Source organism: Peromyscus maniculatus, chromosome 8 (assembly GCF_049852395.1).
Source record: "Peromyscus maniculatus bairdii isolate BWxNUB_F1_BW_parent chromosome 8, HU_Pman_BW_mat_3.1, whole genome shotgun sequence".
NCBI lineage: Eukaryota > Metazoa > Chordata > Mammalia > Rodentia > Cricetidae > Peromyscus > Peromyscus maniculatus.
In genome coordinates this window covers 19,088,280-19,100,505 of record NC_134859.1, presented here as the reverse complement: position 1 = coordinate 19,100,505, position 12,226 = coordinate 19,088,280, and the positions used below count along the sequence as shown (strand labels likewise).

The following is a 12,226-nucleotide window of genomic DNA, read 5'->3' as shown; positions in this document are numbered from 1 at the left end:
CATGAAGGGATGTTGGATTTTGTGAAAGGCTTTTGCAGCATCTAATGAGATGATCATGTAGTTTTTTTTCTTCCAGTTTGTTTATATGGTGTATTACATTGACAGATTTTCGTATGTTGAACCATACTTGCATCCCTGGGATGAATCCTACTTAGTCATGATGGATAATTGTTTTGATGTATTCTTGGATTCGGTTTGCCAATATTTTGTTGAGTATTTTTGCATCAATGTTCTTCAGGGAGATTGATCTGTAGTTCTCTTTCTTTGTTGCATCTTTGTGTGGTTTGGCTATCAGGGTAATTGTAGCCTCATAAAAAGAGTTTGGTAGTGTTCCTTCTGTTTCTATTGTGTGGAACACTTTGAAGAATATTGGTGCTGTGGGATGTTAATGTATGTCCTGTGGGAGCCCTTCTTGGGTTCCTTGTGGCATTACCCAGCAGGTTTGCATAGAGGATGATTAGGACCATGGGCCTGAGTGCAGGTGTCTGAGATGGTCTGCACTTGGCTGTACTGGGGGATGGTCTGTATGTCAAGTTGCTCTGATTGGTCAATAAATAAAACCTGATTGGTCGTGGCTAGGCAGGAAGTATAGGCGGGACTAACAGAGAGGAGAAATAAAAGAACAGGAAGGCAGAAGGAGACGCTGCCAGCCACTGCCAGGACAAGCAGCATGTGAAGATGCTGGTAAGCCACGAGCCGCGTGGCAAGGTATAGATTTGTAGAAATGCGTTACTTTAAGATATAGGAACAGTTAACAGGAGGCCTGCCACGGCCATACAGTTTGTAAGCAATATAAGTCTCTGTGTTTGCTTGGTTGGGTCTGAGCGGCTGTGGGACTGGCGGGTGACAGAGATTTGTCCTGACTGTGGGCAAGGCAGGAAAACTCTAGCTACATATTGGTATTAGTTCTTTTTTTTTTTTTTTTTAAGATTTATTTATTTATTTATTATGTATAAGCATGTATGACTGCAGGCCACAAGAGGGCACTAGATCTCATTACAGATGGTTGTGAGCCACCATATGGTTGCTGGGAATTGAACTCAGGACCTCTGGAAGAACAGTCAGTGGTCTTAACCTCTGAGCCATCTCTCCAGCCCGGTATTAGTTCTTCTTTGAAAGTCTGGTAGAATTCTGCACTGAAACCATCTGGTCCTGGGCTTTTTTTGGTTGGGAGACTTTTGATGACTGTTTCTATTTCTTTAGGGCTTATTGGTCTATTTAAATGGTTTATCTGGTCTTGATTTAATTTGGTATGTGGTATTTATCCAGAAAATTGTCCATTCTTCCTGGTTTTCCATTTTTTTGTGGAGTACAGGTTTTTGAAGTATGATCCGATGATTCTCTGGATTTCCTCCTTGTCTGTTGTTATGTCTTCCTTTTCATTTCTGATTTTGTTAATTTGGGTGCTCTCTCTTTGCCTTTTGGTTAATTTGGCTAGGGGTTTGTCTATCTTGTTGACTTGTTCAAAGAACCAACTCTTTGTTTTATTGATTTTTGTATTGTTCTCTTGTTTTCTATTTCGGTGATTTCAGCCCTCAATTTGATTATTTCCTGGCATCTATTTCTCCTGGGTGAGTTTGTTTCTTTTTGTTCTAGAGCTTTCAGTTATGCTGTTAATTCATTGGTATGGGATTGCTCCATCATCTTTATGTATGCATTTAGAGCTATGAATTTTCCTCTTAGCACTGCTTTCATAGTGTCCCATAAGTTTGGGTAGGTTGTACTTTCATTTTCATTGAATTCTAGGAAATCTTTAATTTCTTTCTTTATTTCTTCCTTGACCAATTCAGGTTTCAGTTGGGCATTATTCAGTTTCTATGAGTTTGTAGGTTTTCTATAATTTTTGTTGTTTTTGAGGTCTAACTTTAAGGCATGGTGGTCTGATAAGATACAGGAGGTTATTCCAATTTTTTTTGTATCTGTTGAGATTTGTTTTGTGGCCAAGCATGTGGTCAATTTTTGAGAAGTTTCCATGGGGTGCTGAGAAGAAGGTATATTCTTTTGTGTTAGGATGGAATGTTCTGTAGATATCTATTAAGTCCATTTGAGTCATAACATCTGTTAGGTCCTTTATTTCTTTGTTAAGTTTCAGTCTGGTAGATCTGTCTTTTGGTGAGAGTGGTGTATTAAAATCTCCCACTTCTAATGTGTGGGGTTTGATGTGTGTTTTAAGCTTTAGTAGTGTTTCTTTTATGAATGCGGGTGCTTTTGTATTTGGGGCATAAATGTTTAAAATTGAGACTTCATCTTGGTGGATTTTTCCTGTGATAAATATGTAATGTCCGTCCTGATCTCTTTTGATTGATTTAGTTTGAAGTCTATTTTATTAGATTTAGGATAGCTACACCAGCTTGTTTCTTAGGTCCATTTGCTTGGAAAGCCTTTTCCCAGCCCTTTACTCGGAGGTAGTGTCTGTCTTTGAAGTTAAGGTGTGTTTCTTGTATGCAGCAGATGGATGGGTCCTGTTTTCTTATCCATTCTGTTAGCCTGTGTCTTTTTATAGGTGAGTTGAGACCACTGATATTGATGGATATTAATGACCAGTGATTGTTAATTCCTGTTATTTTTTGTGGTTGTGTTGTGTTGTCCTTCTTTGGTGTATGTTGGTGTGGGATTATCTATTGCTTGATTTTTCATTGATGTGTTTAGCTTCTTTGGGTTGGATTTTCCCTTCTAGTGCTTTCTGTAGGGCTGGGTTTGTGGACAGGTATTGATTAAATCTGGTTTTATCCTGGAATATTTTGTTTACTCCACCTATGGTGATTGAGAGTTTTGCTGGGTATAATAGTCTGGGTTGGCATCCGTGGTCTCTTAGTGTCTGCATAAGATTTGTCCATGACCTTCTAGCTTTCATAGTCTCTATTGAGAAGTCTGGTGTTATTCTGATGGGTTTGCCTTTATATGTTACTTGGTCTTTTTCCTTTGCGGCTCTTAATATTTTTTCTTTGTTCTTTGTGTTTAGTGTTTTGATTATTATGTGGTGAGGGGACTTTTTTTTTTTTTTGGATCCATCCTATTTGGTGTTCTGTAAGCTTCTTGTATCTTCATAGGTATTTTTTTCTTTAGGTTAGGAAAGTTTTCTTCTATGATTTTGTTGAATATATTTTCTGTGCCTTTGAGTTGGTATTCTTCTCCTTCTTCTATCCCTATTATTCTGAGGTTTGGTCTTTTCATGGTGTCCCAAATTTCTTGGACTTTTTGTGTTACGACTTTTTTGTCTTTAGTGTTTTCTTTAACTGACGAATCTATTTTCTCTATTGTGTCTTCAGTGTCAGAAATTCTCTGTTCCATCTCTTGCAATCGGTTTGTTATGCTTGTTTCTGTAGTTCCTGTTCATTTAGTCAGGATTTCTATTTCCAGCATTCCCTCAGCATGTGTTTTCTTTTCTTTCTTTCTTTCTTTCTTTTTTTTTTTTTGGTTTTTCGAGACAGGGTTTCTCTGTGTAGCTTTGCGCCTTTCCTGGAACTCGCTTTGGAGACCAGGCTGGCCTCGAACTCACAGAGATCCGCCTGGCTCTGCCTCCCGAGTGCTGGGATTAAAGGCGTGCGCCACCACTTTCTTTATTGTCTCAAATTCATTTTTCAGATCTTGGAATGTTTCTTTCATCTGTTTAATTGCTTTTTCTTGGCTTTCTTTGATTTCTTCCCATTTTTTGTTCATTTTTTCTTCCATTTCTTTAAGGGAATTTTTTATTTCCTCTATAATGGAGTTTTTTATTTCCTCTTTAAGGGAATTTTTTATTTCTTCTTAAAGGGCCTCTATCATCTTCTTAAAGTCATTTTTAGGATTGATTTCTTCTGTCTTGGTATGTTCAGGTCTTGCAGGTGTAGAATCACTAGGTTCTGATGTTGCCATACAGGTCTTTATGTTGTTGCCTGTATTTTTGCACTGGTGTCTACTCATCTCTTCCTCTGCTCGGTGCAGCTGAGCAGGGTAGTCTCACCAATACCTCCAAGTTGTTGGGTTTAGCAGGATCAGCAGCTGGGCCCTGGGTTAGCCTCAGATAGAGTGTTCAGATTCGTTCTGGTTCCGTCCCACAAAGATAGCTTCTTCCCCGGGTGTTGGGATTAAAGGCGTCCGTGTTCCAAGCCCTTGATTAAGAGCTTGTTTTCACTAGCTCTTCAGCGGGTAATAGATCAGTTTCTGGTCTTTATTGCAACTGTGTTTCGGCCACCACCTGCTGGGCCTGCCTGCCTCCACACCGGACCTGTCTACCTCTGAGGACCTCTACCAGGCCTGTCTACCTCTGCAGGCCGCCGCCACTGTGCCTACCTGCCTCTGCCTGCCTCCGATGCTGCCGCACCTGTCTACCTGAAATTTTTTTGTTTGTTTGTTTTTTGGGTTTTTTGTTTTGTTTTGTTTTGTTTTTCTAACAAAACAGAGTTTCTCTGTTTAGTTCTTGCTGTCCTGGAACCCACTTTGTAGATCAGGCTGGCCTTGAACTCAGAGATCCTCTTGCTTCTGCCTCCCAAGTACTGGGATTAAAGGCATGCACCACCATCACCTGCCTCAGTTTGAAACTTTTAATTGGGATGACTAAACTTGTTTTATAATTTGGCAGAAACAGTTTTGCTTGTCATATTTTATAGCAATATGGAGACAGTATTTAATTTTTTTTCAATGCATGACATATCTGACCTCCATCCTCAGTCATTTCCTTGCATAAAAAATAAAGCCCAAGACATTTACTAATTTTTGTCAAACAATGGTTGGCAAGAAATATCTAAAATATTATCATGAAAGTCTCTTTACAGATTTTTATGACTGCTTTTTTTTTATTGAGATTAACTTGAGAGTCACACAAAGTTAAAAATATAGAGATACTTCTTCTTCTATTCCTATTATTCTTATGTTTGGTCTTTTCATAGTGTCCCAGATTTACTGGATGTTTTGTGTTAGGAATTTTTTAGACTTAACATTTTCTTTGACTGATGAATCTATTTCCTCTAGTTCCTGTTTGCTTACCCAGGTTTTCCATTCCCAGGATTCCTTTGGTTTGTGTTTTCTTTATTGCTTCTATTTCCATTTTCAGGTCTTGAACAGTTTCCTTCATCTGTTTGTTTGTTTTCTTGGCTTTCTTCTAGGGACTTATTGATTTCTTCCAACTTTTTTGTTTGTGTCTTCTTCAATTTCTTTCAGGGATTTTTTTTTTTTTTTTTTGGTTTTTCGAGACAGGGTTTCTCTGTGTAGCTTTGCGCCTTTCCTGGGACTCACTTGGTAGCCCAGGCTGGCCTCGAACTCACAGAGATCCGCCTGGCTCTGCCTCCCGAGTGCTGGGATTAAAGGCGTGCGCCACCACCGCCCGGCTCTTTCAGGGATTTTTTTCATAGCCTCTTTAAGGACCTCTATATCTTCATAAAGTCATTTTAAGGTCATTTTCTTGTGCTTCAGCTGTGTTTGGATTGTTAAGATCTTGCTGTTATAGGGGCTGACCTGGGTACTCTGCATATATATTACTCCTAACGGTGGGAACAGTGGCTGTCTCAGACTTTTTGTTGTTGTTCTGTTTTGTTTTTTCAAGACAGGGTTTCTCTGTGTAGCTTTGGAGCCTGTCCTGGAACTTGTTCTGTAGACCAGGCTGGCCTCAAACTCACAGAGATCTGCCTGCCTCTGCCTCTTGAATGCTGGGATTAAAGGCGTGTGCCACCACCACCCGGCTTGTCTCCAACTCCTTTACTGGCTTTTGGGACCCTACCCCTCATACTGGGTGGCCCCACCCAGCCTTAATACACTCAGAAGTGCTTAGTCTTACTGCAGCTTGATACACCATGTTTTGTTGATACTCATGGGAGACCTGCCCTTTCCTGAACAGGAACAGAGGGGGAGTGAATTGGTGGGTGGGAACAGAGGAGGGTAGTGGAGAGGGGCTGAGAGGAGAGGAGGGAGGAGAAACTATGGCTGAGATGTAAAATAAATAGGAAAATAAACTTATTTTAAAATAAAGAGATAAAGCCTGGTGTAATGGTACCCTTCTGTAATCCTAGCAGTTGGGAAGTGGAGGCAGGAAGATCACAAATTTAAAGCCGGCTTGTGCTACATGAGACCCTGTCTTCAAAACAGAAAACTCTCAACCAATAAAAACAAAAGAACAGAGAGATCTTTCTTACCCTTTGTCCAGTGCACTCTAAAGTTACATTTTGCAAGGTATAATGCCTTTCTTCCATCAGGATAGTGAAGTCATCACTAAGATCATCTCATCCAAGTCCCCAAATTTGCATGTTGTCATTGTGTGTATGTTCTCTGTAGTTTTGGCACAGAATGGCTTTGTATATCTAGTTCCATAGTAAAGATATTAACCTTGGGGATTTTAGAACATTTTATAATGTCATTAGACTAAGACAGATATAATGCTGCTAGAGATCAAATTTGTCACCGAGGACCGTTGTCTTCTGAATAACGTTTGTTTCTTTCCAGTTCCGGCTGTGGCTATATTGTAAACGAAGCCTCCAACACCTGTACAATTTGCGACAAGGATTCTTCCAGACTTCAGTCGTTTTTTCTCGGTTTTGATGTGCTGGTTGATCTTACTGACCACACTGGGACCCTCCATTCCTGCAGCCTCACAGGAAGTATTGCGGAGGGAACTTTGGGCTGCACGGTAAATAGCAGAAAGGAAGAAATAGATACAGATGTTTCTAATATTCTTGAATATTCTCCCTTAAAACTATAGATTATCTTGTTGATTATTTTGTTGATTATTTTGATAGAAACTAATTAATAGAAATCTTGGGAAAAGCCATCTTGGTTTAAACATACATATTTTTAAATTTGTCTTTTTAAATGTTGTGTTTTATGTGTATTGGGTTTTGCCTGCATGTATATTTGTGTATCACATGCCTGCCTGGTGCCAATAGAGGTCAGAAGAAGGCATCTGACCTTCTGGAATTGGAATTAAAGATGGTTGTGAGCTGCCATATGATTGTTGGGAACTGATCCTGGGGTCCTCTGCAAGAGCAGCTTTTAATTACTGATTCATCTCTCCAGCCCTAAACATAATGTAATTTTAATGAATATATGATCTATTAACTAATTTTAACTATTATGAGTAATGGCAGGCCTTCAGAAAAACAGAAGACTAAATATGACATTTTAGAACAGTGTCCTGCTATGTAGCTCAGACTGGTCTTTTTTTTTTTTTTTTTTTTTAATGATTTTTCAAGACAGTTTCTCTGTGTTGCCCAGGCTGTCCTGGAACTCATTCTGTAGATCTGGCTGGCCTTGAACTCACAGATATCCACCTGCCTCTGCCACCACCACCCAGCTTAAATATGACATTTTATATAGTCAATTATAATTGGTAAAACATATTGGAGTTATTGATCAGGAATGCACTGGCTGTTCTGGGAATCTGTATTGGCCATATCTCCTATCCAGCTGTATAGCCAGTTCACATTTTTTTTTTTTTTTTTTTTTTTTGGTTTTTCGAGACAGGGTTTCTCTGCGTAGTTTTGCGCCTTTCCTGGAGCTCACTTGGTAGCCCAGGCTGGCCTCGAACTCACAGCGATCCGCCTGGCTCTGCCTCCCGAGTGCTGGGATTAAAGGCGTGCGCCACCACCGCCCGGCCCGCCAGTTCACATTTTTGTCCCAGTCCTGCAGCTATAGAACAGCAGCAGATACATGGAGACAGTCACACATTTGTTAAAACCAGGTCACAGCTGAGCATAGTGGCACATATCTGTAATCCTAGCACTTGTGAGGCGGAGGCAAGGGGATCATGAGTTCAAGGCCATCCTTAGGTACAATGTGAGTCTGTAGGATAGACTGGGCTATATGAGATCCTATCTCAAAAAACAAAAAAATAAGAGAAGAGAAAGAAAACAAAACAAAGACAGATCATAAAAATTAACCATTAAATTTTGACTCAGAATTCTGAGCCAATTTATTGGGAGGAATTTTCCCTGCTGAACCCTGGACTAGCTTCAGTGATTCTGGTGGTAGTTTTCCATGCTTTACCTTCCCTGTCAAAGGAACTGAGCTGTAATGCTGTGAGTCAAATTTCATTTCTAGTGGGCAAGTGTGCTTCACAGTGTTGTCAAGTGAGTTATCCATGTCTGCTTCAGAAACACCTATGTGATCTTTCTTTTTCAACAGATAAATGAGTTTCTTGCAATGACAAGTGAACAGAAAACGAAACTGAAGTGGCAGTTTCTTTTGGAAAGAAGCAAAATTTATGTAAAAGTGAGTGTATTTTTAAAGTAGTGTTATTTTATAAATTCAAGCAGTAAAACAATCTTCATGGGAGATTTTTCTTCATGAAGATTTTTCTCAGAGCTGAGGATAAAACCAAGGGCCTTTCATATGCTAAGCAAGTGCCCTATGAAGTAGCGCCCCAGCTCAGGAGTGTGTTGCCATTAATAGTTCTCAATTCTAGATGTGCAGAAGGTTTTGGCTGTCATGGAAACAATGGAAATAGTCATAGACTAAAGGGAGTTACCAATAACACTAAATAGACCAGCGAAGAAATGTCCTTTATTGATACCGTCAAGACAAGGCGACAGACACCACAGCGCCTGCCTGTGTGCACTGCCCTTTGATGAGCCAGGCTTGTAAAACAGCAGTGCAGCGTCCTGCATCTGGGCCGACAGAGAAGAGGTGTGAACTCCAGTGCCGCCTCTCCTCAGCTGTGCAGTCCCCGGATGTGAGTTCATTTCACTCAGCCTGTGTAGTTCTGTGATCCTACAACTGTGAAAGGCCAGCACTGACTCCTGAGACACTCTAGTGAGAGGACAACAGCCAGCACTCCTTCCTTCCTTCCTGCTATGTTTTCAGTGTTTTCTCTTGTAATCCTAAGTGGCTGAGCTCCAGTTGGTATTTGCTGATATCTATTCTATTAGAACTTAGTATTGAGGAAATGGACAAACGTGTTCATGAGCACACGTGCCATTAGTGGTCAGAGCAATGATGTCCTCTCATCTGTACAACCTCTGCAATGGCAGAGAATGAGGGTAGACATGTCAGCACTTTGATATAACTCTGATGGCCCCTTCTGCAGTCCTTGTGAACGCTGTTTCTACTCCACCGCAGCCTCAAAGGGGCTGTACTATTTCCAGATAGTCTCTTTCTAGTGGCCTCAAGCTTAATCTGAATACGTTGCAGACATGGAGTCAGCAATGGCCTCACCAATGTTTCTAGAACCTGGGTTTCAGGTTGTAGTAACCATGGGTCCCAGGCCCAGGAGAGAAGTTAGTCATATGTTGCATCTCCCCACTTTCATATGAACCCACAAAATGTTCTGTTCTATCATCATAAGAACAGACATGACCTTGCTAATGACTTTGATCACTTAAACCATTTATTTATATTTATTTTATGTTTATGGGTATTCTGCCTACATGTCTGTCTATGTAGCATGTGTATACAGTGCTTGTGGAGACCAGAAAAGGGCATCTGACCCCATGGACCTGTAATTACAGATGGTTGTTAGCTACCACATGGGTGCTGGGTAGTGAACCAGGGTCTTCTGCAAGAGCATCAAGGGCTTTTAACCACTGAGCCATCCTTCTAGCCCTGTTTGATTCATGGAAACATATATAAAGTTTTCCAGATTTGATTCATGTACACCAAATTTTCCTCAAATAAAATGATATTGGGTTTTTCCAAAACATATGTTTAAAAGATTGTATTTGGAGCTGGGCAGTGGTGACGCCCAGCACCCACATGGGGCTCACAACAGTCTTTAACTCCAGTTGCAGGGCATCCAGTATCCTCTTCTGGCCTCTGAGAACACTAGACATGCAAGTGATGTACAGACATGTGTGCAGTACACGTAAAAATGTATTTTTATTGCCAGGCGGTGGTGGCCCACACCTTTAGTCCCAGCACTCTGGAGGCAGAGGCAGGCGGATCTCTGTGAGTTCAAGGCCAGCCTGGGCTACAGAATGAGTTCCAGGACAGGCTCCAAAGCTACACAGAGAAACCTTGTCTTGAAAAACCAAAAAAAAAATGTATTTTTGTTTTGTTTCTTTTGAGATAGGGTTTCCCTCTGAGCTTGGACCTCACTATTAACTGTTTTCAAATTCAAGGCTATCCTCCTGTCTCAGTCTTCCAAGTACTGGGATTACAGACAAGAACTTTTGTGTGTGTGGATTAGTGATGGAACCCCATAGTTAAGAGTCTACCAGCAAGCCATATACCTAGACCCTAGAAGACTTTTAAATCGGACTCATGAAAGATCTTGGGCAGATATAATTATAGTACACAAAAATATGCAATAGAGCCCAGAGTCTGTGAGCCAAGTGCAATGGCTTAAGCCTGTATCTACTTTAGAAGGTAAGGCAGGAAAAGTGTTTGAGACCAGGAGTTAGAGGCCAGCACGTGTAATAGCAAATCACAAAATCCTATCTCAAACAAGCAAAAATATAAATGTAAGAATTATTATTTGACAGATTTGATCAAGTATGCCAGCTAGGTAATCTGAGTACCTGGGTGGTGGAGGCAGAAATACCAGAAGTTCCAGTTCATTCTCAACTGTATAGAGAGTTTGATGTCATCCTGGGCTATATGAGACTCTGTCTTAAATCCAAAATAAAACTCTGCCTATAAAGATGAAATATTTTCTACAATTCTCATATTTTGATCAAAAATTGTTGTCACTTAAAGTGATTCCAAGCTGGGGCTGGCAGTGTACACTTGTAATTCCAGCAATCATGACATCAAAGTAGGAAGATCATGAGTTTGAAGCCAGCCAGAGCTTCACAGCAAAACCCTGTTTCAGAAAAGCACAAAGTCAAACAACAACAGTAAAACTTGGAGTTCTTCCTTTGTGGTATTAGTTTTCAACTTTGTGTACAAGGTAGTGTTTAAATCTAACCCTCTGTCTCTTTTCCTCCTCAGCTGATTTTATCACACAGAGCAAGGGGTGGATTGAAAGTTAGCATACTCTCCTGTAAGCTTGCAGATCCCACCGAAGCAAGCAGGAACCTGGCTGGACAAGGACACACTTAAAACCATGTTTTGTTCCAAAATCTGGAAAAGTATAGGAATTTAACTCTTTAAAAAGGCATGTTTGAGAATTATGTGTAAAATTACATTTGGCCTAAATGTAGTAAAACTATTTCCTAGGTTGTCACTGTTTCCTTCTGGAGTTGGCTCAGCTACTTGGGAGACCAATAGCTTTGCCTGTCTCCTCTCACACTGGAAAGTATTTGCTTCTGTGCAGTAATAAACATGCTGATCTTCCTCCCGGGTGTGAACGATTTCTTTGTCTTCCCTGTGATGTGGTGGCACACTTGACAGGCACAGTGAAAGGCTCTGATGTGGAGAGAAGGGTGACTGTGCAGGGCTGGCCCTGGCTTTGGTGATGACACTCTGGAGCTACCTGGTGCACGCAAAGGCTTGCTGATGCAAGCTTGGCACTTATGAGTCACTGGGGAGGAGACGAGCTTCAAGAGCTGCAGGAGTGATGTCTGAACGAGGAACTTTGAAGAGGGAATTTTCTCAAGACACAAGGGTGGCAGCTGCTTTTCATCCTACTCTTCTCTGAAGCAGCGCAGGGCACAGTGCTCAGCCCCACACGATCGATCGGAGCTACTTGTTTCAGGAACCGGCCCCTCTGTAAGACCCACCCTAGCTCGGCACCGACTGCAAACTTCACATCTGACCCATTGTCCTGCACAGGGCTGGACACAGACAGAAAAGTGAGTACATGAACTCTCTTATGAAGCTGGTGTTGGAAGGTACGTGTGCCTTATCTAATGTTGTCTGTGGTTTTTACTATGTGCAGTCATGTGGAGGGTTGCCAGATGCCCTAATAAATGAGGTAGTGAAGGACTTGATGGACACAGGCAAGAGGAACTGATCAAGTGCTTTCTCCCGTTCTCTTTGAGGAGGGAGATGTGGATCGTGTAAGCTAGGGAGTCATCAGGGTGTCAAGAAGGAAGGATGAAGAGCTGGAGCAGTCTGGGAGGAGAGAAGTGAGGGTGCCCTAGCAGGATTCACATCTGCTATTGCTGCCAGTGGGCATGGACTTGTTAGTCGGCTTTTGTTGCTGTAATAAAATTCCAAAAATACACTTAAAGGAGGAGAGATTTACTTTGGTTTATAAACCAGACATTAGCCCTTCGCCCATTGCTTTCACTTGAGGTTGAATGTTATGATTGGCAGCATGTGGCAGAGCAAAGCTGCTCTCCTTATAGAGACTGGGAAGCAGAGAGAGGATAAGGGTCCTAAGAACATGCCCCAAGGATCCTTTCCTTCTGCTGGGTCCCATCTCCTAGTTCCCCCCTCT

The 12,226-nt window shown here is 41.3% G+C and overlaps 1 protein-coding gene across 8 annotated transcripts in view; it reads left to right on the top strand.

Annotated features, from left to right (window-relative positions):
* The window catches only part of LOC102920365 (meiosis specific with OB-fold), a 50,999-nt gene extending 39,821 nt beyond the window's left edge, over positions 1-11,178 (top strand). For all 8 annotated transcript variants that reach the window (XM_016005213.3, XM_076577550.1, XM_016005208.3 and 5 more), the window contains 3 exons: positions 6,415-6,598; positions 8,092-8,178; positions 10,834-11,178. In XM_016005213.3, the coding sequence (XP_015860699.3) occupies positions 6,415-6,598; positions 8,092-8,178; positions 10,834-10,944 (382 nt within the window). In that variant the 3' untranslated portion in view covers positions 10,945-11,178. The remainder of the gene's footprint in view (positions 1-6,414; positions 6,599-8,091; positions 8,179-10,833) is intronic.
* Positions 11,179-12,226: the final 1,048 nt, after the last annotated feature.